This window comes from Chaetodon auriga, chromosome 10, assembly GCF_051107435.1.
Source record: "Chaetodon auriga isolate fChaAug3 chromosome 10, fChaAug3.hap1, whole genome shotgun sequence".
NCBI classification, from domain to species: Eukaryota; Metazoa; Chordata; class Actinopteri; order Chaetodontiformes; family Chaetodontidae; genus Chaetodon; species Chaetodon auriga.
This window is the reverse complement of record NC_135083.1, coordinates 657,501-685,000: the sequence shown is the minus strand read 5'-3', so window position 1 is coordinate 685,000 and position 27,500 is coordinate 657,501. Positions and strand designations below refer to the sequence as shown.

Here is a 27,500-nt window from a genome sequence, read left to right as displayed (position 1 = left end):
GGCTGACATGGCAGGGCTGTGATTGGTTTGTTTCCTGCGGTTGACTGTTGGAGCTCCGTCAGAAGGAAGACTGCGGCCTGAAGACGTCTTCTTCTCTGTTTCCTGTTTCCTGCTGCTCCACCTGAACTTCACTCACTTTCATTCCAGAATCAGAGTCCACCTTAGACCCCAAATCCAGATCCTGAACATCATGGATTCAAATCAGAGGACAAAAGTTTCCAAACAGCTTTTTTCTCGTGACTGTCAGGTTGTAAATCTGCCCAAAGCGACTGTGCTGCGTTCTGGAACGACTCGGCTCTGAGCGCCGTGAGCTGACGTCTGCGGTGCCATCGATGGACGACTGGAGCTGATTGACAGACGGTCGCTTTGCACGAGCAGAACAAAAGGTCAGATCCTCCTCTGACCGTTTCCTCCGCTGGTTTTCCCTCTTCATGACCGTCAGGTGACGCGTTGAATCGTCCTCGCTGACGGACGTTCAGGACGTTTTGTTCTGCTCGTGCTCCGGCGTTTTCTGTCTTTGAGCAGCAGCTCGTCCACGTTCGATCCAGGTCTTTCCTTTTGTCACAGTTTAGGTGGTGGTTCTGTTTCCGTTCACGTCTGTTGTTTTGTGGCTCTGACGTCGAGTTTCCTCTCTGAACAACGATCGCTGACGTCCGCAGACCAAGGACGACGTGAAGCGTGAGTCGTCCTTCGGCGTCCCGACGTCAGCTGATCTGTTGTTTCCCAGAGACTGAACGTCTGATCACACGCTGGAGTCTGAACGGACGCTCTGGACTGTCTCCGTGGGAATTTTCTCTTTCTAAACTTCAGCGAGGCGGGAAACAGTTTCTCTGCGGCCAATCAGCTGATCCGATGACCACAGATTCACTGAAACAGGAAGTGCGCTCGTGGCTCCTGTGGTCATCATTCCCTCGTATGTCAATGGTGATGTCAGATCAGAGCAAACATGCAGAATTCCCACGGAGACATGTCAGAGCGTCACCTGACCGCTTTTATTTTGAAAATCTTTGTATTCTTGTCTTGTGATTGGTGAGAAGGAAAACTCCAGAAACGCTCGTGGATCTGTCAGACGAAGCAGCTCCCAGAGTCGCTGCAGTCATTGGTCGATTGTGTCACATGGTCACTGCACGTCTGTTAAACCAGCTGAGTCCACACAGCTCTCACCGCACGCCATCTGTTGGTCTGTTTTTTTTTCTTGACACTTTGGTGGTTTTGCGTTGTTTTGTTTCCAGAGTTTCTCAGTTTGAACCTGATGCCTGAAGACGTCACTCGATTCTCTTTGTTTGACTTTGGTCTGATGTGCTGAATGTGCACTTTTTATTGTTTTGTATTGACTTTGATCATGTGATCTGGATTCTCTGCATGGTTCGGTGTGATGAACAGATGGATCCGCTCTGAAAAGCTTGTTTGTGTCTTCAGCTTTAAGGCTTCACGATGAAACATGAACATGTTTGTATCTGCTGACAGTCGAATGTTCTGTCTCCGTTTTCACCTCCAATAAAAAGAGCAGAAACAAAAATCAGCTGATGGTTTCATGACACTTCTGTGGTTTCTGTCTTTCTGTGTTTGTACGCCTGCTTCTAGCCGAGTTTCTGTCAGGCTGTAAACGTGTCGACAGTCATAAACTCTAGAGGGAGCTGTTCTCAGGAGGGCAGGAGGTCTGAGGCTACCTGGATCTGGACTCGACATAATCCGCCGGCTGCAGAAAGTTCAGGTAACGGCGTTTTCTCTGAGTTTGAACATTTTCCATCATGAAAAAAAAGATGTTCAAGATAAAAAGGATGGAGGTCAAAGTACGCCTTCATCTGATGCAGGCTACAGCATGAAGCAGCTCCATCTGCCTTCTGTAGCCCCGCCCACAGGTTGACGGGATTGGTCCCTGAGGTGACGAATGAAACCTCAGCTGTGTGAATCCATCAGCCTCAGCTTGACTTTGCGTTTACTGAGCTAATATTAGCGTGCTAACAGGCTAAACTGAGATGGTAAACATTACACCTGCCAAACATTAGCATGTTAGCATTGTTGTTGCTAGCAGCATTACAGAGCAGCTAGCATGTAGCATCTTGTATGCTAAAGTCTAGATCAGTGATTCTCAACTGGTGGGGTCGCTGACCCGTTTTCAGTGGGTCGTACATGTGAAGGTCTGGGGTTCAGTATCTTGCCCAAGGGCACTTCAGCATGTGGTCTGCCGAGGCCAGGGATCAAACCACTGACCTTCTGATCGGTGGACGACCGCTCTACCTCCCGAGCCACAGCCGACCCCAAAAAAATGTTTACAGTCCTGTGCTTTTACTTTGAAGGGATTTCTTCTGCTGAAGCCAGACCAGGTGAGAACCTGCTGTCTGATGGGTTCATGGTGTGTTTGTGGTCCATGAGAAGTTCTCAAACTGCTGAACTGAACTCAGTTTGTTCTTCAGTAACTTGAACTTTGCAGATACCAGTGGTAGAATGTCACCAAGTACATTTATTCAAGTACTGCATAAGTACAAATTTGAGGTACTTTGTCTCTCCTGCTACTTTGTACTTTACTAAATTTCAGAGGGAAGTACTTTTACTTTACAGATTAAGATTTTTATCCAGTACTTTTACTCTGAATACTCGAATACATTTCCCTGATTACGCTGACATACTTTCACTGAAGTCACATGCAGGACTTTTACTTCTGACAGTATTTTTACACTGTGTATTAGTACTTCAGTGAAGGATCTGAACTCTTCTCCACTGCTGCACATTACTCGCGCGTCCCCCGTCCCCCCGTCCCCTCTCAGTGTGTCCGTCTCGGCTCTAAACATAGCGTCCCCTCAGTCTTAATAAGGCAGCTGTTGGTGTAAACGGCCGTTTGGCATTAGAAACCGGTTTGAGCCGCACCGCCGAGCCCCCGCTCGTCTCACCGGATCAGCTTTCACAGCCGAGCGCCTTGTGTGTAAAACGCTGACAGGGCAAAACCTCAGGCCAGGAACTTTATTTACGTCTCCAGTATTTCTGTCTTCTTCTTCCTGGAGGCCGAGATGGTTGGAGGTGTGCAGACAACCGAAGCTCATTTCATTTTCCACAGAATCAAGTCAGGAGATCTGCTCAGGTTTCTGCCGCATCCTGATACAAACTGAAGCGTTTCCGGGAAGACTTCACCTCAAAACAGCAGGAAGCAGTACTCACATGTTTGACTGCAGTAAAACTATAATAGCTTCATGCAGTAAAAGTACAGCAGTACAGTCAGCTTCATGGCCTAATAACTTATTATATATTTTTAAAACTTTAAAGAACCTTAAAGTTGTACTTAAGTACATTACTTGAGTAAATGTACTGAGATACTTTCCATCACTGGATGAGACTCATCATGGGAGACGTCTTTTCATGAGAGACAGAAACATTTGAGGAGGAGAAAAGGTTCAGGAAGTGGACATCATGCTGAACGGACAGGAAGTGGACATCACGTCTCTTTTGCCTCTCAGGCTGCACACAGACTGCCTGTCCTCTGATTGGTGGAGGTCTGACATGCCTCCAGACACGACTCAGGGTGTAAGAAGACCACCCCCTGTGCATCATTGATATCGGTGGCTGTCATTGGTTAAAGTTTCTGTGTTTCCTCACAGGAAACGTTTCGTCGTTACACTGAGAGTCAGACAGTCAGTGAAGCGCAGAGCAGAGCGGAGGTTTGTCATGACGTTAGTTTTATTGCCGTTGGTTTAGTTGGTGGTCAATGAGCACAGTGATCACAGTGGCTTACAGCATGGAGACCCTCGCAGGGGTCAAAGGTCAGTGAAACACAAGTGACATCATCAGGGCTCTAAGTTAACTCTCTCATCGAGTTTTTGGCTGGTGACTCGTTAACGTCGAGCCCCGAGTGTCGTTGCTATCGTTAACACAGCTATTAATTAATGAAGCTACTTATCAGCGACTCATTTGTCTAGTCTACAGTTATGGATGGAAGACTGCGGTTCACAGGAAGTCACAGAGACACAGAGACAATAAAATGGCCGACGGTGGATGAATGTAGCTCGGTTCGGGCTGGAAACAGCGACTGGACTGAACTCTGAAATAATATCACAGCAAAGCGTCTCAGTTTTTTCTGTGAGTATAAGATCAATCGTTATTGGACACAAAGTGAAACATGTTTGCTGATGATGTTTCACTCTTCATCAAAGAGCCACGTTGAACCGACGCTCCCTTTAATTCCTTTTAACCACCTCCAGAACAGAACGCATCCCGTTTCCAGCCCAAACACAACGAGGAGAGCGCCCCCTGCTGCTTCCACGGCTACAACATCCGACCTCAGGTCAGCTTCCCAAAAACATGAAGGTAAGAAAGTCATTTTGCATCACCATGAAAGATTTCGGTTGTTTTTCTGGAGCACCACTGACGTACCGCGCCAATAAAACCAAGAAGAGTCAAGAAAAGGAAGTAAAAGCCAACAGAAACATCTTCCTCCACGTTCCCTTTAGTTCCTTTTTGTTTTTGGAGGTTAAAAAATACTTTGGCAATGTTTTTGGCTATAAAATCATTGACAGTATTTTTCAAAAACAATATCTAAAAAATCATCTACAGTAAAATAAAATAAGTTGAAATTACTTCAAAACTTTGAACTACCAATGAGAGTGGACTCCACTCTGCGCTGGTCTGAGATCAGCGGGAGGCTTTTGGGAAACAGACATAAGGAAACCAGCTGACGAGGACGCTCGTTGGACAGAATCAGTGATCAGAGACTGCAGACAAGACAGACAGACAGGACGGAGAGACAGACAGGACAGAGAGACAGACACAGAGAGAGAGACAGACAGACAGACAGACAGGACAGAGAGACAGAGACAGACAGACAGGACGGAGAGAGACAGACAGACGAACAGACTTTCGGCAGCGGCAGACGATCTTCAGGCCGCTCTTTGCTCATGACATCACTTCCTGTTCTGATCAAAGATTCTGTCACAACAAGATGTTTTTTGTTCTTTGTTTTTTGGCTGAAGAGCACAAAAACAAAATGATGTGAAACAACATCAGAGTTTGGTACATTTTCATTTTTTCAAGTTGTTTTTCATCTTTTCTTTTTGCCTTAAATGGCTTCACTTTTTTTTTTTTTTTTTTTTTTTTGGCCTCTGACCCTCCCAGGCTCCCGTCCACAGGTGAGACGTTAAAAACAACAATGATTCAACTTCCATTAAAAAAACAAAGATTCTACGCTCCACCTGTCAGTTTGATCAGTTTCTATAAGATCGGGTTAGTCAGATTAGTCAAATAACGATCATCGAGTCACATGACGTCTACTCTGGCAGTCTGAATCAACAGATTAATAACCATTAACGTCCAGACCAGCCAATCAGCATCTGCTCCAGCGCTGCGACCAACCAACATCTCATCACTCGTCAGTCTGAGTTCTTTGTTTAACTTCATCAAACTGATGTTTTCATCTGAGCGACAGTCCAAAAGTTCACATTCACTTCAGAGACGGACAAACAGGAAGTCCTCAGTTTAAAGACGCTGCAAGCTGATTGGTCAAAGGTGGAATCAGAAGCATTTTACAGCCAAAGACTCAAAGAGCTTCACGTTCAGTCCGCTGAGGAGGGGCACAAGGTCAGAAAATCATCCTGCGCTGTTAATGATCCATTGGCTGGTCTGGTCCTTCTCGGAGCCAGCGGAGGCTCTGATTGGCTGGGAAACAGGAAACCAGATCAGGTTCAGTTCTCATGTTTTTTCAGTCTGAATTAAATCAAATTCAGTTTTATGATTAAAGAGGGGCAGAATAACCAGACTGAGCTGATTGGCTCTCCACATTAACTGATGTACCAGGTGTGGTTTCATCAAGGTGTTGGGAGCTCCCACTGACTGCTGGGACATGTAGTTATAGCAGTGTACTGTCTGTCCAGGTGGACCAACTCAACTTGAGGTAGCTGTTCTACTGCATCCGGTTCAGATGGCGGTGAGCGGTTCACTCTGCCTGTTCACTTTAACATCTCAGACGGCACAAACCTTCTATTGATTATTGATTGTGAAGAGCAGCGTCACAGCCGGCCCTTAAACTGTTCTCAGCTTCACTTTCAGAGATGTAATTATTTTAACCATCTGCCATAAAGTAGAATACGTGGAGATGAAGTCACCATCACTGTCTGAATAAAACTGTAATGTGAGTCTGGTCGGGGGAGGGGGGGGGGTATATTCAATAAAACAGGCAGAGAGAAAAAAAAGTCTAAAATCATCAAAAACAAAAACTTTGCAATATTGAGCACTTTGAAAATTAGAAATGAAAAAGGTAAAGACAAAGATTCCCTTTCGTAGTGTGTTCAGAGCCACACGAAGCCTCTCAGCCTTAACATCACTGCATCGCAGCAAACCCGCCAAAATAAAAGCCTCGCCCCTCGCTGCGTGTTCACGTTAGCCGGTCGGACACCGCTTAAAGGCTCACAGCACCACCTGTCCAGTATAACAGTCTGAGTTCAGCGTCAATGCAGAGCCACGAAAACTAGACACTTTTACAGTTTTTTACAGTTTTACAGTTTTTTCGTAGTCGGGTGCCGATTTGTCATTCACAGCATTAATTAGCTTCCTGTGTGTCAGATTTTCAGGTGATTATATTTTCAGTGGTGTTGGAGAACCTTTTAAGCTGCAACATGAAACTGGCCGAGGAGGGAAATATTTCCAGAAACACTTCCCAGAGTCCCTTGCTGCTGGCAGCCGACGCCGCTGATGGTGCTGGCAAGACATTTGCATAAAAGCTACAGTTTATTTTGAAAGGATGAATGTGACGTGAGGTAGCCTGAAGCTCGAGGTGGTCGCCTCATGCGCCGCGTTGCTCGTGTTTGCCGGCTAAACGTGAACAATCAGCCAGAAATCATCATCATCACATTTACATACTGCATCAAATATAGATTACACACATATTCAATATACTGTATTTATGTCATAGTGTATGTATCAGCAAAATAAAAGCCTCCACAAAATAAATCTCTGATTCATTTTACAATATGTAAAACAAAACACGATGTCTAACACGATTCGTTTTAAAAGTGCTAGCAACATTATTTTACAACAATGCGCAAATGTATGTAGTTTTAGTATATTTTACATTCTAATCATTATGTTTCCCCATGGGTGGATGGTGAGTGGTAGCTAGGAGACAGAGTTGTAGACACGCCCCCGCAGACTGCTGATTGGTGGGATATAAACCAGAGCCGTACACAGGACGTCCTGTAGGGCTCTGGGTTTGGCTAGTCAACCGTACGGGCTCTAGAGTTAAGACAACGACGTAAGGCAACGCTTGGCATCAAGCTGAGTCCTCCGGCTCTCATCTCTCCACCGGCTGATCTGACTGAAGGTGAACATTCATTCTTAAAGTCATTCCGACTCTTTCTTCTTCTTCTACTAAACAAATTAAAGTCAGCCGTTTCTCAGACTGCCGACAAATGCGGTGACAGCACGTGAACGTTAACCAGAAGGCCAGCGAAGCTCTGCTGGTTCTCCAGGCTGCGACCAGTGTCTACATCGAACAGTTCAGAAAATCTGATTCCAATCAATCAGCCAATCGTGTTTTAAATATTAAGACACTTCTCATCCCTTTAACATTACCTTTAAATATCTCCTTAGAGGAGCTTCAGCGGTTAACATCTGAACAGAATCTGGACCTTCTTGGACAGAACAGTTTGTGAAGGCTGAAAGGTTTGCAGTTGACATGCACCAACATCCATCATACAAACACAGATGAGAGAACCCGTTCTTACTGGTCCACCAATGACAGGTGTACGATTTAGGACCAGTTATTCAGGTAGATTAAATTTGGTCCTGATGAAGTAAGATATCCAGTGAAAAAGCTTATTTATTATTATAATTATTATTATTATTATTATTATTATTATTATTATTATTATTATTGCAGCCCAGGAAACACACTGTTAATGTTTAACATTCAGGACCTGAATCTAAATATTCAGGCATAAAACTGAGAATGTGAGATCAAACCTCTGAGCACCTTCAGCCAATCGTGGGGAGCGTGAGGTTCGGTGGGAGGACCTCAGCGTGAATGAGACCGACGAGGTGAGGCAGACAGAAGAAGAGTGAACAGGTTGACATTGGCAGTCTGGAGCCCTGGTCTGGGTCTGCCCTGCAGGGCGAGGAACGCTCCGTTTGGCACTTCAGTCGACCCGGGGACGCAGAACGAAGCCTGACCTTTGACCTGATTCTCACAAGGGCCTGGACCTCCTCATGAGGAGGGCCGACACAGAACACGAAGGGGTTAAAGGTCAGATCCAGTGTGAGATCAGTCTCTGCTCTTCATTCCACGTTTTCTTTTAGTTGTTTGGAGTAAATGTTCAAATTGGACGTTCTGGATTCTGTCTGGACGAGTTTGTGATTGGTCTGTTGGATGTGACTGACAGGAGGAGGAGCCTAAAATCACCACAGGTAACTGACTTAGGCGATACAGTAGTTAAACAGCGACTTCCTTCTTTAAACTGCTCGCTTTGTCCAAAGATTTTCATCTTAACATCACTGAAGAAGCTGAAGCGAGGTCTTGTTTGGCGTTTGTAATTGATAAAAGGCTTTCGAATCAATCACTTATTAAAACCGTGGCTGGTTAATTTGCTTCTTCTTCCTCAGGTCTAGCCAGTGGAGCTCGGGTTGAGACCGTGTCATTTTCCTTCAGTTTGAAGGTTTGAGCTCGAAGGATGAACCAGATTTGGTTGAGGAAGGCCATGAGTTGTGGTTGAAAGGTTCAGGGACGATGACTGGGTTGGACTTTCAGGCTCCTCCTCTGATGGACCGACGGGGTTTCGATGTTGTCTGAACGGACTAAACCTGATAGAAAACATTCAGATTTCGTTACTGATGGAATCTAACGAGCAGGGACCGAACTCTCACTGGAACCTTCCTCCTAACATCAGATCTATTGTTGCCTGAGTGAATCAAGCCTCGGTGTGACTTTTGAGAACAGATCGGAGGTCAGAGGTCAGAGGTCAGCGGTCAAAGAAGCACATGCTGCTCAGGAGTCAGGACTGTTCTGGGATCAGTAGTAGGAGCTGGTGATTCACAGTATTGAGCGTCAGAGCGGGAAAGAAATGAGCTGCGTTGAGGTGTCCTAACATCAGGACGACGGTTTCAGTTTAACATCGACTTCAGTCCTGATCAGGTTTTAGAATTTAGACCCAGAACAGGCTTCAACAATCAAAGTGTCACATAAAGTGCTCACAACAGGCTTAAAGACGTTAGATTCAAGGCTACTTCAACTCAGCACGAGAGTGCAGTGGAACCAGGACAGTCTGACGATGCATTCGGGCCTCACTGAGCTCAGCTTCCTGTCCAGCGTGGTGCATTCATGGACCGCTGGTTGCTACGCAACAGGAACTTGCCTTCTTTTACGCTTCAGTCCTGCTGCCAAACTCTCCGTCGTGTGGTGAGAAAAGGATCGCAAGCTCCTGAAATTTGCTCGGAAATGGAAGATTTCCTTTTGTTTTCCCAATCGTCTGGAAACTGGAGGTCCTCCAACAGGAAGCGAACCCTCAGTCTCCTCCTCGTCGGGAGGCCACGTACATCTTTTCTCACCTTTGTCAGCAGGACTTGAAGAGAAGACCATCGTCGACCGTTTTTTAGTCCTGTGACGATGCAAATGACCTCTGGTGATTTAGTGTGGGGGTCAGTCAGTCTGTCTGTCTAGAACTCTGTCGTTGTGAACGGCCATTACACACACAGGCTTCAGGAACAGTTTAGATTCGTACCCACGGTTTGGACTCGGAGCTCGGAGTGTTTAATGTTATTAGTATGATAAGATAAGATAATGACAGGAAGTGTGTGCGTAATGGCCGTCTGTCAGGTATGTGTATGTTTGCATGTCCAACCCATCCATCCCAAGACAAGATTGCATTGATAGCTTTCATCCAAGAAGGAGGAAGCTTGACAAGAGATGTTCAGCAGCGTCTTGTTTGTGTTTCACACAGTGAGACTCCACCAGGAAGACGACCTCCTTCAGCTCCTCCAGGGTTTGACCATTTGTGAAAAACATGTTGTCCTTAAAATAGTGGAGGAGAATAATATTTACCTTTTTTTATGAGAATCAGGGGTATCGAGCTCGGTGTTCTGCTACTTTAAATTTAGCTGTGATCTGGAAAAGAGGAAGCATTTGTTGAGATTAGAAAAACCCTCCTGGAGGAGCTGCGTCGTTCCCTCGTTCCTTTGCAGGTATAAAAGTCGTGTAGCTTTGGTCTGCGTAGTGACGTTTGGAGGAGCTGAGGAGTCCGACCCATCGGTGGATTGCAGGATACCGGCTGATCAATGGTTTCCAGAGTCCTGGTCCAGGGTGGAGGTAAATCTGAATGTGGGGTGCGTGGTGGTGAGGTGTTGGCCATCTTGTCGTAGACGGGATGAGGGAGTGCCGTGATCAGTGGAGTCTGGCCTACATGACGCTCTCGAAGATGATGACCTTGTTGTCGTCGGTGCTGGGGGACATGGAGGCCAGGGACTTGACGTCAGGGGCCATGTATTCCAGGTGATGGGCCCCCCACACTGGATTGGTCAGGTGGGCCCAGCGCTGCAACACACAGCAGGAAACGTTCAAAGACATCTGGAAAACTGCTGCTGCTGCAAACTGACAAACGGACCTTTACTTTACACTGTGCTATGATGTACCAACTTTACCTTTTATCCACTGTGACATACTTTCACTACGACAGTGTACTTTGATTTTTTACTTAGGTTTGGGTTCGATTACTTGGACTGTGGGTACAGTCACAGCGATTCCTTCCACTGTAAGATATAAATGGAAAGTTTCCTGGACCATATTAAAGGATTATTTCATCACTAGCAGTGAGAAATGTTTCACCTTCGTCCAAATCAAGTTTCTTCATATTTGTTTGGGATGCGACTGCTTTGAGGAGGTTCACAAAAGACGTCTGTAACTCGACCCTGACTAACGTCTCAGTAAACGATCGGCTCGTGCTCGTTCAGCTGCCGGATGTCCGGTGTGGGCGAGTGCTGACCTCTTTGAAGGTTCCCTTGGCTCTGAAGAGTTTGTAGAGAAGGCTGACGGGAATGCAGAGCATGGAGGACAGAGCCAGACACCAGCCAATCACCTCGCCCCACCACGGGTACACGTACACATTGTTGTAGGTCAGCGGCTTGTAGTTCACCAGGTGGAACAGGAAGATTCCCTGCAGAGGAAACAGGAGCCAACCATCTGAACATTATGACGTCTGCACGTGTTACAATGTTGGTATGATGGACAGTTACAAAGAGTACTTCTTGTATAAATATTATGTGGTTTTTTATTATGTTTTGGAAGCTAGCACTGTATGCTAATGCTAACAGACAGAACGTGAGTTTCTGTACAGTTAAGAGTTCGGAAAGCTGCGCTGAGGCTTTGTGTCCTCTGCAGGACGAGCGTCGCTCAGTCTCACCATGCAGACACACGGAGTTATGAAGGACCAGCACCACTTCATCCAGGGGAAGGGCCGGTAGCCAATCATACGAGCTACATCGTCCATGAAGCGGTCAGCGCCTGCGATGGATTACACACTCGTCAGTCAACAAGGAACAGGTATGAACACAGCGCAGCAACATGAACGCATCTGTAGCCCCGACTGCTAATATAAGACTTTACTGCATCTGAATACACGATGACATTGTTATAACAGACAATACTACCACATACTTTACTGTGGCTCATTATGCTACGAAATACTTTACTGTACTCTGTCGTACTTCTTATAAAACACTACTGCATACATTTAGTCCACAACTCTCAATGACAAACACACATTTTGTACTGTGAGAAAATAAACTTTAACAGACTGAACTTTGACCTTCGTTACCGTAACAAAACCGTTCACAGTTATTTTGAGATCAGGTACTTCAGTGACATATTTTACTATGACGCAGCATGCGGATACTGTGAAACACTACACTGTGTGTGTGTGTGTGTGTGTGTGTGTGTTGCCTACCGTAGACCCAGGCAACTACTATGCATTCCCAGAATGCTTGCCACAACAGAGTCATTCCACTGGCCGAGTAGTAGTCAAAGAGCTGGAAGACGTACATCCCTCCCTGCAGACACAGCGTCCCCTCAACATTAAACCAGTTTGTTGTTGTTATTAATGAGGACGACGTTCTTTAAATGGTGTTTTCAGGTGTGTGAGGAAACGGCAGAGTGTGACTGACCTGCGTCACCATAGAGAGGTCGATGATGAAGCACAGTAAACAGCATATCGCCACTGAGATCTCCCTTTTGTAGCGATGGTAGTTCTTTCCAGGAAACAGATCCAGGATTCCAGTTACAAAACCCTCCACCCCAACGAACTGGACCCGGAGACAGAGACAGATCAACAGTGAGACTGACACAACACACGGACACCAGGCTTACTGCAGGACGACAAGACAGAGCTGAGAAAATACTTTGGACTGTACAAGTACTGCAGATATTTCTGCTGTGACTACTCCTCGACGACTCGAGTCAGCGTTACGTTCCTCTCAGTTTCAGTGAAACGATCAGAGTCATGTGATCGTCTTCACTCTTCAGGCTGCTGCCTGTGAAAGAAGCTTCTCGCAGCTGAAATCTGTAATATCTGAGTGTCACTGAATGCACCATCAGGCAGTGTTTTTAATATACTATGGAATACTATACTATCAAATACTTTACTATGGAATACTATACTATCAAATACTTTACTATGGAATACTTTACTATCACATACTTTACTATCACATACTTTACTATCAAATACTTTACTATGGAATACTACACTATCAAATACTTTACTATCACATACTTTACTATCACATACTTTACTATGGAATACTACACTATCAAATACTTTACTATGGAATACTATACTATCACATACTTTACTATCAAATACTATTCTATGGAATACTTTTCTATCAAATACAATACTATGGAGTACTTTACTATCAGATACTATGGAATACATTTTTTCAACTGGATAACTTACAGTAACATGTCCTGTCTTCCTACAGCAGACTGTCCTATGGAGGAGTTTACTGCGACATACTTTGACAGCTTTTCTGATGTACTTTCCTATCATGTACTACTGTTTGTAATATGTCTAACAGTATGAGAATGATATACTATGTGATACTTTACAATGAAAAACTACCTCAGGCTGACAAATGAATTGTCAAATATATTTGTACCAAAATAATGAGTGTAGCAGCGCAGCTGCTCAAAAATAATAAATAATAATAAATAAATAATGATGACAGTCAACGTGGAGTCAGACTCGCTGCTGCGCGACCACAGCGAATAAAGATCAAATCAACTCTGTGCAGGTTGAGATGGAAACAACATGAAACCTCTGGATCGACCTGAACAGTGAAGCAAATGTCACATTTCACATGATGACGAGCGCCGGTCACCTGACTGACCTGACTGTCCAATCCCAGCAGCAGCAGCATGAAGAAGAAGAGCGCCGCCCACAGAGGAGCCACCGGCATCAGACTGACCGCTTTGGGATACGCGATGAAGGCCAGACCTGGACCTGCAGCACACACACACACACACACACACACACACACACACACACACACACACACACACACACACACACAATAGCTCTGCTTTAACTTCAGCCATTTTCTCTGTTCAGTTCAAACTGTTTGTTTCAGCGTCTGTATTTTACTCCAGACGTGTTTTCTTATTGTTCTCTTGACCTTTTGTTTGTTTTTCTCATTGTTTCTCTGGTCCTAATGTGCAGCTTTGTAAATTTTGAGGTTTGTCTGGATGATTTCTTTTTGTCCCATGTACACTGACACAGCCTGTGTCTTCATGTGGACACTTCAGCAAAGAGTCATTTTCTTTGTATTTTTTTCTGGTTTTCAGCGTCAGAGAGGAAAAAACATGACATTTAGGAAAAGTCATGAAAAAGGAAACAGTTGTAACGTTCATGTTTGATTTTCTTCCTCTTCTTGAGCAGCTCGGATTTATAAAATGCAAACAGCTTTAAGAAGCCGAGCCGGGCCGGGCCGAGCCGAGCCGAGCCGAGCCGAGCCGAGCCGAGCCGAGCCGGGCCGGGCCGGGCCGAGCCGAGCCGAGCCGAGCCGAGCCGAGCCGAGCCGAGCCGAGCCGAGCCGAGCCGCTCAGAAACAATTACAGCAGGACGTCCTGTTTCAGAGCCCACGAAAGAAAGATGAGTCACATGTCATGAGGTAAAACGGGCGGCTTTAATAATCCCTCAGTTAAAACTGCGCGCGCACGCACACACACACACACACACACACACACACACACACACACACACACACACACACACAGTGATGCTAACACTTTAAACCATTGTAAACTTGTCAGACAGGATTAAAAGTAAATTGGATTTGTTTTTGTTCCTTTTGCAGCGAGATTAAAATAAAAAGATTCATGTTCTCACGCTGAAGCAGCTGCTGCCACACACACACACACACACACACACACACACACACACACACACGCACACACACACACAGGCATGCATGCACACACACACACACACGCACGGACACGCAGCTTTTCAGTTAATGATCCTGAGCAGTCTGATGCAGCAGTCTGCAATCATTCTTATCTTATCTTATCTTATCTTATCTTATGTTAAGCTCGCCTGTGTGAATGGAGGTGTGGGGGTGGAGCCGAGTCTCAGAACAGAAGCAGAGACGTCGAACGAGGCGGTCGGTGCTGCCTCACTAAATATAACTGCGTGATTCTGATGTCACGTCATGTGCTGCACCGCTAATAATACACCTACAGCTGGCCAATGAGTGTACACACACACACACACACACACACACACACACACACACACACACACAGTATTACCAGCAAATGCACTTAAAGTAACAGAAGAGTTGAACTGTGGAGCCACGTTACGCGGTTTTACCGTCTTCAGGCCTGCAGCAGCTCAGCTGAGGGTGAAAGCAGCTGTGAGCGTCTTCACGGCCTTCAATCGACAATAAATCCTGTTTTATATAGTAACTTCAACGTAGCATGAAAAGGAAATACTGCAGTAAATTAGAAGCACCTCAAGCTCGTACAGAACGACACGATCATTCATGACTGAAGTCACCTGATCGCTCTCTTAGCTCTGCTTTGGTCTCCTCCACCTCCTCCTCCATCTGCTCTTTAGCTGCTCAACCACGAAGTCCATCAGCTGGTCTCTGACTGAGTCTGTCTGCTGAACAGCCGAAACACTGAGACTGAACCAGGCGGGAAATGTGCCATAAAACCAAACTAGGAACTAAACGAGGCTACAAAGCTCAGCGGAGCTGCAGAGAGGATGACGATGACCATGATGATGATGATGATTCTCCACTCATGATTCCACCTCCTGTGACTATTTCTGTCAGACTTTGGTTCCTCATTTGGAAAACAGGCCGGAGTCATTTCTGAAACGATGGATCCCTTCAGACCAAGGGGACAAAAGCTGCTTCATGCTAACGTGCTAACATTTTAGCCACAAACGCTCTCTGAGCTGGTCAGCTTGTTTTCTGCTCTTAGTGGAGCGATTTGAACCAAACGGTCAAATCATCCATGTTTGTGCTGCGACGCCTAAACCGGAGCAGCATAATAATAATAATAATAATAATAATAATAATAATAATAATAATAATAATATCTTTAATAAAGCTGCTGTTCAGCCTTTCATCAAAGAACATGAACAGAGACCTCCGGCTGGTGTCTTTACCTGACTCAGCGACCTGTGAGATGTCGACTCCCTGCTCAGCAGCCATGAAGCCCAGAATGGAAAACACAACGAAACCAGCAAAGAAACTGGTTCCACTGTTGATCAGAGCCAAGACGAAGGCGTCCCTGCAGGAGAGGACAGACGGGAAAATCAATCGCTTCACCAATCGATCGAGAGCCAAACGAGATAAACACAGAAAACTCAGCGTGGATCAAACACTTCACTGTATTCTGTGCAGCTGTGCTAAAGCGGCTAAGAGGCTTCCTGCAGAGACGTGTTGTGTGCATGTGGTGTGTGTATAGTGTGTGCATGTGGTGTGTGTATAGTGTGTGTATGTGATGTGTGTATGTGGTGTGTGTACAGTGTGTTTATGTGGTGTGTGTATAGTGTGTGTATGTGATGTGTGTATGTGGTGTGTGTATAGTGTGTTTATGTGGTGTGTGTATAGTGTGTGTATGTGATGTGTGTATGTGGTGTGTGTATAGTGTGTGCATGTGGTGTGTGTATAGTGTCTGTGTGTGCGTGTGTGTGTCGTACTTGTAGCAGTCGTTGTTGAAGCGGTTGTAGCTGCCCAGAGCCGTCAGAGCTCCGAGCCCGATGGCGTACGAGAAGAAGATCTGCGTTCCAGCGTCGATCCACACCTGAATGGAGGCCAGAGGTCAAAGGTCACAGGTGAGCTTCTGTGTCTGTTTTGTTTTCAGTTTGCTGTGATTGGATTAGAGGAGTCGCCATCATGACGAGTCACCGTTAACGGATCGGGTACTGTTTCACCCTGAACCTCGTCTGCCAGGTAGCGTGCTGACTCTGACTCAAGCACACCTACCTGAGCCTCCTCCAGTTTGGACCAATCAGGTTTGATGTAGTACATGATGCCGTCGTAGGCTCCAGGAAGTGTGACTCCTCTGACCAGCAGGATGATGAGGACCACGTAGGGGAAGGTGGCCGTGAAGTACACAATCTGAAACACACACAGACACATGTACTCAAACACTTCTGTACAAGCTTGAGGTACTTGTACTTTACTTGGATACTGAGCTGCAGATGGAGTGTCAGCTGTCCTCCTGTTGGACAGAACGTGAGACGATGAGCTCGTCTGGACGGACGCAGCGAGGTGAAGACTGTGACCTCAGTTCGCTTCAGAGTTATGAACAACGCTGTGGTTCACAGCGACGGCGCGCTGACGGCGTATCGGCTCTGTGCTTCAATGGTTAACTGGCTGCACCTCCACCACCCTCCACCCAGCCCGGACACTGAACCTCCACCCAGCCCGGACACCGAACCTCCACCCAGCCCGGACACCGAACCTCCACCCAGCCCGGACACCGAACCTCCACCCAGCCCTGACACCGAACCTCCACCCAGCCCGGACACCGAACCTCCACCCATGACCTGAAACACAGCAGCACCGTCCTCTAACGTGTGAGAACCAGGTGAAGAAAACAACCATGAACCTTATCTGAGGACACAGCAGGAGACCAGACCTGCTGAGACGCGCGCACACACACACACACACACACACACACACACACACACACACACACACACACACACACACACACAGAGGAATGTGGTGTTTCAGCACCGTGGAGAGCGTCTGGTCTCAGGTGGAGTCGAGTTTCAGTCAAATCACAGTGGAGGACATTTTTCTACAATAATCCCACACACCCTGACACACGCACACACACACACACACACACGCACACACACACACACACGCACACACACACACCCTGAGACAGACAGACAGACAGACAGACAGACAGACAGACACACACACACACACACCCTGAGACACACACACTGCATCCTCTCTCACTACCTGTTTGACACTGGTTTCACTGGTTTATCATCTGTACGTACTCAGTGTATCTACATGTGCTGTTGTTGGATTACCATCATTATGCTCTATTAATGCTCTCTCTCTCTCTCTTTTTCCCAGTGTGTCTCAGTCTCTCTCGCCCTGCTCTGATCTGACACTCAGCTTTCAGCCTCCTGCTGCTGATCAACAATAAAAAACTGTTTCTGTTGGTACTGAGAGCCGTGTGAACTGTGCTGGATTTGTCCTGAGGCCAGAAACACACACACACACACACACACACACACACACACACACACACACTGCAGGTTGGGGGTTGGACTGTGATGGAGGCTCGCAGGGCTCAAATTCCTGAATAATATAATAACAATAAACTAACATATAATAATAAAAGTAAGAATTTGCTTCACATGGTTGAACGATACACACACACACACACACACACACAGAGGAAGCAGAAGTCCGCTCCTCCTCATCTTGAACTTCCTGCTCGCGCTCTGCTTTGCTTGCATTCTTTCGCTGATGTCTTGTTTTTCTGTCAAAACTTCAGAAAGTGGATCCTGGATGCTCAGAAACACTCGCTGCCCTGGATGACGCCTCTGGATCAACTGCTGAGGCTCCCAAACCAGCCTTCACTAGGGGCTGGCACAGCACCGGCGGCAGACCGAGACCATCCGCTCCAGCCAGGACTTGGTCCAACATCGTCCACCGCAAAGACAAATCCAGCAAGAAATCAAACAACCAACCAACCAACCAACCAACCAACCAACCAACCAACCAATTAACCAACCAACCAACCAACCAACCAACCAACCAACCTATTAACCAACCAACCAACCAACCAACCAACCAACCTATTAACCAACCAACCAACCAACCAACCAACCAACCAACCAACCAACCAGCCAACCAACCAACCAACCAACCAACCAACCAACCAATTAACCAACCAACCAACCAACCAACCAACCAACCAACCAACCAGCCAACCAACCAATGCTCACTCCACCACCTGAACTCTCACTAAAGACAGGTTTGACCCACTGACTCTGAGAGATGTTGAGGCCACAGAAACCAATCACACCATGAGCAGTAAGGCTGGACGAAGCACCACCGTCCACAGGTCTCCACATCAAACTCCTCCACCTCATGTGTTGACCCTGAAGTGATGACCGTTTTAAAGCAGGAGTCTGACGTGGAGATTCGAGTCCTGAAGATGATAAATTCATCTCCACAAACAGACATCTTCAGATAGCTTCAAGCTCCAGCTGCTGTAAAACCATGAGTAAAGAAACCAGCCCAGACCGTGATGGACTCACTCACTGCAGGCCGACATCCAGCCTTCATTCATCAGTGACAAACTGGAAAAAATGGTCAGTCTTGAGGATCATGTGACGTCTGTTCTGGGGTTGCAGGGAGCTGATTGGTCCATTACTGTTGTCACTCTCCATGCTGCCACTGGGTGGCGTCATAACAGAGATAAAGTATGTTTCTATGCAGACGACACACGACTCTCTGGATTGAATCTGAGGTTTCAGTCTTTGTGTCCTCCAACATTCAGATCTGAGCTTCAAGTCTCATCAAGGTGACCAAAGCTTCATGATTCCACCTGAGAAACAGCTCAAGAACGACTGTTTATAAACCACAAAGACGGTGACGCTCTCTTTACTGACCTCCAGGAGAAAAACCAGAGAGACTATGAACCAGAACCAGGAGCAGAGACCACATCAGTCCAGTTTCAGCTGCTCTGCACTGACTTCCTGTCACATTCAGGACTGATTTTCAGGTCCTCCTCCTCCTTGCATACAAAGGTCTTAATGGATGAGGATGCAGCCGTGATCATCTGCTGCTGGTTTATTGGACGTTTCCAGAAACGTGAGAGAAGATCAGGGCTGCAGCTTCTGTCAGAGCTTCTGAACAAACGACCTTCAGACATCAGGAAGCAGCTCGATGAACGTTTTCAACAGAAAGCTAAAAGTGATCTGAGCTTCAGCCTTTAACGAGCTCTGACTTCCTGATCACACCTGAAACTCTGATCTTCGCCTCAGTCTGCTGCTCCTCTTCATAAATGATCTTTTTGACTTGGTTCCATGCGTTCTATGAACTCTGTTCTTTAATCCTGTTGTCCACTGGTTTTATGTTCCCTCTCATTGATGCATCCTCTGTATTTTCATCCTTATTCTCTTTTTTTACTCTTTTATCAGGTGGGTTTGATTCTGCGTCTTATCTTACATTCATTTTCCAGTTTTTATGTTCATTCTGTGTATTTTTATGTGAAGCACCTCCTGACTGTGATTCCTCTGTTGGAAAACACATTGAGCTGCATTTCCTGTATGAAAGGTGTCACACAAATAAAGTTTGTTGGTATTAATATTACTGTTGCTGTTGCTGTTAGTGGTCATGGTCATGGTATGCGGGACAAACCTCTTGGCACAGCTTCCTCTCAGGACAATGATTCAGACTTATCATAAGTGGCTTTGGAGCAAACCTCAAACTGTTTACAGTTGCAGTGACGTCACGCTCGGGGAGTGTCAGGCTGTGTGCTTCAGCACGTGTAGTGTGTGTGTCGGTGTGTGTTGTGGTGTTTTGCCAATTAATAACTGTAAAGACTCTGAAATGAACTGTGAGGTTGAATGAGGTTAAAGGTCAAGTCACAACCACCTTCACACACTCATGCAAGGTTCAGTGAACGATTGAAGGGTTCGACTTCAGCGCCGACGCTCACGATCTGCTCGGGACGTCTCGACTGTCCAACAAGCAAAAGTAAAAAAGTCCTTCAGGACGAACAGAGGGCCTTCTTAGTGTTTTCACTTACATCCCGAGTGGGGACCGTGAGTATCCACAGGATCAGACCTGCAGGCGATGCTTCACGCACAGTATTTTTACAGTACAAGTACATGAGTATTTCTCTCTGTGGCTCTCAGTCACGTCCCACTGCAGTCGAGCTGCCCTCCCACCGAACAACCAATCACAATCTGCCACCTCACAGCTCCCACTACCCTCCCACCCCCCCACCCCCCCGTAGTCATGGCAACACTTAGCCTACCATGTGACAGCAGTGTGTACGAGTCCCATCACCATGAGCCAATGAAGCGTGCGACACACACACACACACACACACACACACACACACACACACACACACACACACACACACCATGAATCATAGCCACACGGCCTCGTTTGAAGGATGCAGTTTTAAAGGAACAGTCCAACGTTTCTTTTTGTAAGAAGCAGGAAAAAAACAAAGTACTCTCCAAATACTTCAAACCTGTCAGACCAGAGGCCTCGTGTGATGGCGTCCACACAGCACGCCACGTTTAAGGACATTTCATGGTCATTGAACGCTGCCTGCATTTTATGAGCTCTGGACGAGCAGGAAAGGACGGAGGTGTCATCGTGGTCAGGTGACCTTGGCTGTCGTGCTAACAGTAACAGACGTGGATCGATGTTGTGAAAGAGCTGCTGATTGGTTGGTTCGGTTTAAGATTGGGTTCGAATAAGTACGATAACTTATGTACATGACGTAGGTCCACGCTGACGTTTGGTTTGGTTGACACGAACAGCGGTCTCCTGCATTTGTTCGACCGTCCATCCACCCACCCCGCCTTCCTCGTCACACTACGTCACCTGTCAAGCTCAGTGCTGTTTGATTTGCTCACTCCCGCAAAACCTGCCAGAAACTCGGGGGTCGTGATTGATGAACAACTAACTTTCAAAGAGCATGCGGCCTCTATCGCTCGGTCATGCCGATTCGCCCTGTACACTATCAGGAGGATCAGACCCTACCTGTCTGAGCATGCAACACAACTCCTAGTACAAGCGCTGGTGCTATCACGCCTCGACTATTGTAATTCCTTACTGGCAGGGCTCCCAGCATGCTCGTTAAAACCTTTGCAGATGATCCAGAATGCAGCAGCTCATCTGGTCTTTAAGCCCAAACAAGCGCAGGTCACTCTGCTGTTCATATCCCTGCACTGGCTCCCAGTTGCTGCCAAGTATAAGTCCTTGATGCTCGCCTACAAAACTGCCACCAAAACCACTCCGACCTACCTGAACTCCCTGATTCAGGTCTGTGCTCCCTCCCGCTCACTACACTCTGCCCAGGAACGGCGCCTGGTGCTGCAACCTCCAAAAGGCCCTAAGTCTCTAGCTAGAGTCTTTTCTTCTGTGGTTCCCCAGTGGTGGAACGATTCGTGTTAGAGATGCCATATGTCGAAGGTTTAAGTTCCATGAGATGAAATGTATTGAGTCTGGATTATTATTGATGGGTACAACACCAGACCTATAATCATGACTGAAATTCAGAATTATATCAAAAAAACTCTCGACCTGAATGGCATGCAAAAGATAACAGTCAACAAATGAAGTTTACATCAGAGAAGAAGTGAATGTGTCACCTTCCCAGTGGACTTGACTCCTTTCCAGACGCAGAAGTAAACCAAAACCCAGACGGCCATCAGGCACAACATGAGCTCCCAGTTAAACTGTCCGGCTTCATCCAGACCAGAAGAGATGTTCAACACCTTGTTCCTGCACAGAGAGAAGAGGACAATGTTTACATCACACCATTCAACAACAACAAAACCAACAAGACTCCAGTAATACTGTAAAAAATGATTATTTATTCACTTGGTGGTGAGCGGAGCACGTTAGCTGCTATGTGTGCATGGTTCAAACATAAGAAAGCTTCCAGTGACGTTCATCAGAACAACGAGAGAGGAGGAGGTTCATGTTCCTTCACTGAGTCACTGACTCTTTTACTCCTTTACAGTCTTTTACAGTCACCTGTCGTGTCCTGATTTCACCTCCTCAGACAGAAAACTGCTGATTCAAACACTAACACGCTCTGTCACCAAACCAGCACTTTCACCTCATTAATGGCTCATCATGTTAATAATCTGTCATGACAACATGGCCTCAGTGCAGCACAGAGGTCCTGTCCACATTTAGCACTGACTGTAATAGGCTGAGACACCTGTCAATCAAACCAAACACATCCCAAACGTACAGTAGAAATATCAGTAACTGTAGCACCTTAAATCTGGTTATGTTCATCTCATTCAACTGTTTCCTGTAAATTACAGCATGTAGACGAACAGCTTGTGACAGCGAGCACATGGACTCACTGTCAGGGATTAGTCTGGAATCAAAACCTGAGGGCAACACAGAGAAACTGTTCCTACGTAACTACGGTCACTGCTTTGACCTTCAACCACATCCCACGTAACTGTCGCACCTTTCTGACCAAGAGTTAAAGAACCTTACTCAAGACCCTGTGTCACGTTCCCATCATGTGTCATAAAAACCTGGGGAACGTAGGACCCCGGGAGCACAGGAACCATGTGCCACGATCAACTGACACCAATGATAGCGTGACCTTATTAGTTCCAGCAGAATTCATAATAAACCTCCAGGAACATGTCTCCTCACACTATTTCCGTCCTTCGGTGCAAGAGAGAGACGTTTGTGGCAAACACTCGTTAAAGTGAGTCTGTTCAGTGAATACAGCAGAGGTGGTTTGAGATGAAGAACAGGCCGAACAGTCGCAGTAAATCTGTCCCTCAGTGTTCGTCCAGCATCACATGGTAGAAGTGGAGGTAGCTAGCATTAGCTGCTGTTCTTAGGCCAGTTAACATAAGATGAATTTCCTTAAATGCCCTGAACTCGTCAAACCAGCTGCATCTGTCTCAACTGATCCAGTTCATGAGTTGTATCAAACCTCACCTGTTCAATCTGAGCTCACCTGTCCACCACAGCCCAAAGAAAAACAATCCAACACTCCTCAGATTAAACACAACATGAGCCAGTAAGCAGAACCCAACCAGACCAGAACTCACTCCCAGAACTCGATGATGGGCGATCGTGCGTCAGCCAGTTCGGCACAGGTCATGTTGCTGCTGATGGTAACGTTAGCGAGGCTGCCATTTTTACAGTCCTGGTGACGAAAGATCTCGATGCAGCTGGGCGTGTTCCATTCGTTATCACAGGTGGACCAGGGCAGGACGCTGTTAAAGGACTTGATCAGGTAGTAGAAGCCCCAGGCCAACACCATGATGTAGTAGGTGTTACAGAAAAACACGATCACCATGGAGGCGTAACCCAGACCTGAGGAGGATTACATTCATTTAGGATATGATAAAAAAAACACAATGCACTTCACATGAAGATGAAGATACAGAGAGCAGAGAGAGAGAAGAGGAGGAGAAGATGAGATGTACTCACAATGATTACGATGACAACACTAAGAGTGATAATGAGGGCAATAATGATAAAAACCAAGCACACAGGAAGACTCACACAGAGATTATTCAGGTACAAAAGATGTATTGCATGTTACTGAAAGGCAACAGAAAAAAAGAAATGTCTTAAGACCTTTTTTTTTTTTGGAATTTCCCCTCGCGGGACTAATAAAGGAATATTGAATTGAAATGAGAGACTCAGGACGCCACGTCCACGAACCAGAAGGACAAAACCCGAAGGAGCTTCTCCGCACTGTGAACCGACTCTGGGTTCAGAGAGACTATGAGGGCGAGGTGAGCCCAGAGGACTTTAAGCAGCTCGAACGCATAAGATGAAGATATAAGATTAAAGCTTTACAGAAGAGCCTTAAAGTCTGTCCTAACGCGCACAGGAAGCCGGGCAGGTGCAATGAGCAGCGTCACAAGCTGCTCCACAGCAGGCCAGACGACGACGTCTGGTTTGGACGGGCGGCCTCGGATTCTGCACATTTTGAAACGATAAAAAGTTGATTTGAAACACAGTTTACATGTTTATGGAAGCTAAAAACACAGAGGTTCCTGACTTCGGCTTTCATTTCAAAATCAAGATGAGATCTAACTTCGTCTGAACACCAAAGACCTTTAAAGATGACAACTCGTGTTTTTCGGTATTTACTCATTTTCTAAATATTTTGTGTTGAGTAAAGTACATTTAGACTCCATCAGAAGAGAGAAAACCAGGAGCAGTGAGGTCACTGGGTCCAAACTGTACATCTACATTTATGAGTTTACGAGCAGCAGTAACGTCCAATCAGAGCTCGACTCTCTGACTGAAGTCCTGAACACCTGCAGTACCTGTGAGGTGAAGGAGGCCTGTGTTATCAGCACCACGTGCTTTGTTACAGTAGGCTGACCATAAAGTTTGTCCTTGAAAGACCACGTCCTGAACTACAGTAACATACCTACAAGTCAAAGAACCAACAGCTGATGGTCTCCACCATGTGTTGACCAGCGTCCCCGTCCGAATCCTGAGTCCAGGGTCCAGAGTCCAGAGTCCAGTCTCAGCTGGTTAAACCTCCTGATCGCCATCCTCAGTTCTCACTGGTTTCACAAACTTTTCAGATCCTTTACTCAAGTTAAACCACCAATATGACACAGTAAGAAGACTCCATGCCAACTACTTCATTTACAGTTAGCTAGTTTAGGCCGGTGGGGCCCAACCTGTGGGTCAGGCCCCTCCAAAGGGTCAGCAGATCAGTCTGAGGGGTTGTCAGATGGTTAAAGTAGAAACCTGGTTGAGTTTTTTGGACCTTTTAAAAAATGTTGCATAATTAGAACAGTCAGATTAAAAGTTCAGAGAGGAAACGAGCAGAAAAGGTTTCATATTTAAACGCGTTGTGGAAGCTCATCATTGACTCTGTGTGTTCATCACAGCTCATGAATTCTACCTGTTAATCAGTAATTCCCGCTCTGCTCAACGAGACACTGATTAAATCATTACACACTGATCAAGAAGGAACTGATCTCTAAAGCTGGACCACACAGGACAAACAGTGTGACCCAACGGCAGTACGGCAAAACAAAACATGCACAACAATATGTTGCAATGGTGAAGCTGGATTGTTTACAAAGAATGGAAGAAAACATATCAAATAAAATGACTTTGTTCCCGTTATTTTATGTAAATCTTCTCTACAAAATGAAGCCTTCTCTTAATATTCTATTGCAAACTTAAAATTAATGGTAAATGTCCTCCACAACATAAAGTAATTCTGTCATTTCTAACAAAAATAACCACAATTATTAGCTCATTAGCGCCTTCTGTCGGAGCCACGTAACATCAAGGTTCAGATATGCTAACGTTAGACCGGCGTGCCGTCTAATGTTAGCATGGCCGGTGTTCTCCGCTGACCCTACCTAACTTTACCTTCCTGCTTTCGTCCACTAACATGATTTCTGGTTTGCCGTCTACCGTCTGCCTGAATGCATGAGAGAACAAAAAACAAGCGACAAAAACATTAAGGCGTAATTACCTGAACTATGATGCCTCACCTGATAACTTCAGAGTAACGTCAAGTCACAGTCAGTTACGTCATACTCTGAGAGAGAGAAAAAACATTCTCTGCTCACCAATAATACTGATTTCATTCACTGATTATTTTCAATCTCGTCTTCTTCTTTGCTTTTTCAAGCACAGTTAAGCTACTGTTGGTAAATCTCCTGCAGATGCTTCAAATAAAAGCCTACCTGAACCCTCACGGGAGGAATTAATCAATTTGAGGTGCTGGATTTGTACAGAAAGCGTCCGTCTTTTCATGGTGATCAAAAAACTCCAGCAAAGCAGAAGTGACTTGAACTCATCAGTGAATGTAAACAGTGTTGTTGCAAAGCAGAAAAAATGTTTTGCGCCGGACTTTTATCCTGAATTTATCAAGACGACAGGAAGAGACTGAACAAACTGGTTAAGAGAGCCAGCTCTGTCCTGGGCTGCCCACTGGACTCCATCCAGGAGGTGGCGGACAGAAGGACGTTAGCCAAGCTGACATCCATCGTGGACAACTCCTCCCACCCCCTGCACCTCACTGTGAGGACCCTGAGCAGCTCCTTCAGCACAAGACTTTAACATCCCCAGTGCAGGAAGGAGCGCTGCCGCAGGTCATTCCTCCACCGCCATCAGACTGTAGAACAGTGCACAACATCCACTCAAATGCAAATTGTTCTGATCACATCTCACATTTTTCCTGTTTTCATGTGCAGTCGTCATTTTTAAATGAGTACATATAAGTAAATAAGGGTGTACGTATTGTATTTATTGTAAATTCCATAGGGTAATAACACTTGTGCAATATTTTTCTTGTCTTCTTGTCCTCTGACTTCTTGCACTCTGTCTTGTTGCTGCTGTAACATGTGAATTTCCCCCCATTGTGGGATCTTATCTTATCTTATCTTAAACATGGAAGACGTGTTGAGTTTGTATCGACGGCACTTCCTAACATAAAGGCCTGTTTGTAATATAAGGCTGTTCCAAATAAAGGCCTGGTGCTCTGTGTAGAGCTCAAGGACAGCAGCTGTGACGTGTGATCACAGAAAGTCAGAGACAGAGAGTTGACCAACGTTTCTGATGATGCTCTGTTTTCAGGTGTGACAGGTGTTCATAGAGGGCCAAAGTAGCATCAGCAAACTCTAAAAGTCTTTGTTTGAACCGGATTTGATATCTATTCTCGACTTGACCAACTGCTGTCACTTCACTTTTTTCGGTTCCTGTAAAATGAACTCTGTATTCCCGCTGTCCAGACGATGGACACTTTCGATGTTAACGAGTCCCTGATCTTTCCTCCAGCATCACCGTCAGGACAAACTTTACACGTTTAGCTCAGAAAAATCATCAGGATGCTGACTGCTGTCTTCCCCTCTAACTCTATCAGTATGGATGAGAAGGTGGAGCTCTGTCAACACCACCTGAAGTGTAAAGGTCGGAGGAAAGTCTGCGTATTAATCTGAGTCATAAAGAGTCAAGTGAAGATCAAACATCTAATAAACTCAGAGTGTAAAGCTAGCAAAGATATCAGAATCAGGTGGTGTGAAATAGATGTATTTATCAGTGTTGTGTGAGTGTTTTGCTGGTGTTTTTCCAGCCATGTCTGAGGGCACGTACAGCAGGATCACACACTATCACCTCCAGATAAACCTCCACAGATAGTCAGACTGACGTGACTCAAACTGCTTACTGCGTCAATTCATGCTGCAGCCTTTTTTCCGGTTCTTGATGCAATCACCCATTCATTTCTTGTTCTTTCTTCTCTTTTTCAACTTTTATTGGGAATA

The 27,500-nt window shown here is 45.9% G+C and overlaps 2 protein-coding genes across 2 annotated transcripts in view; one reads left to right on the top strand and one right to left on the bottom strand.

Annotated features, from left to right (window-relative positions):
• The window catches only part of bcap31 (B cell receptor associated protein 31), a 15,577-nt gene extending 14,055 nt beyond the window's left edge, over window positions 1-1,522 (top strand). The window contains exon 8 of the mRNA XM_076741104.1: window positions 1-1,522. This exon is cut by the window's left edge and continues 149 nt beyond it. The gene's annotated coding sequence lies outside the window, so the exon portion shown is untranslated.
• Window positions 1,523-3,654: 2,132 nt separating this feature from the next.
• The window catches only part of slc6a8 (solute carrier family 6 member 8), a 38,226-nt gene continuing 14,380 nt past the window's right edge, over window positions 3,655-27,500 (bottom strand). Inside the window, exons 3-13 of the mRNA XM_076741999.1 lie at window positions 23,295-23,562; window positions 21,855-21,987; window positions 16,462-16,596; window positions 16,176-16,279; window positions 15,639-15,763; window positions 13,354-13,466; window positions 12,130-12,267; window positions 11,913-12,015; window positions 11,370-11,470; window positions 10,953-11,123; window positions 3,655-10,504 (exon numbers count right to left, since the gene is read on the bottom strand). Coding sequence (XP_076598114.1) covers window positions 10,370-10,504; window positions 10,953-11,123; window positions 11,370-11,470; window positions 11,913-12,015; window positions 12,130-12,267; window positions 13,354-13,466; window positions 15,639-15,763; window positions 16,176-16,279; window positions 16,462-16,596; window positions 21,855-21,987; window positions 23,295-23,562 — 1,526 coding nt within the window. The 3' untranslated portion in view covers window positions 3,655-10,369. The remainder of the gene's footprint in view (window positions 10,505-10,952; window positions 11,124-11,369; window positions 11,471-11,912; window positions 12,016-12,129; window positions 12,268-13,353; window positions 13,467-15,638; window positions 15,764-16,175; window positions 16,280-16,461; window positions 16,597-21,854; window positions 21,988-23,294; window positions 23,563-27,500) is intronic.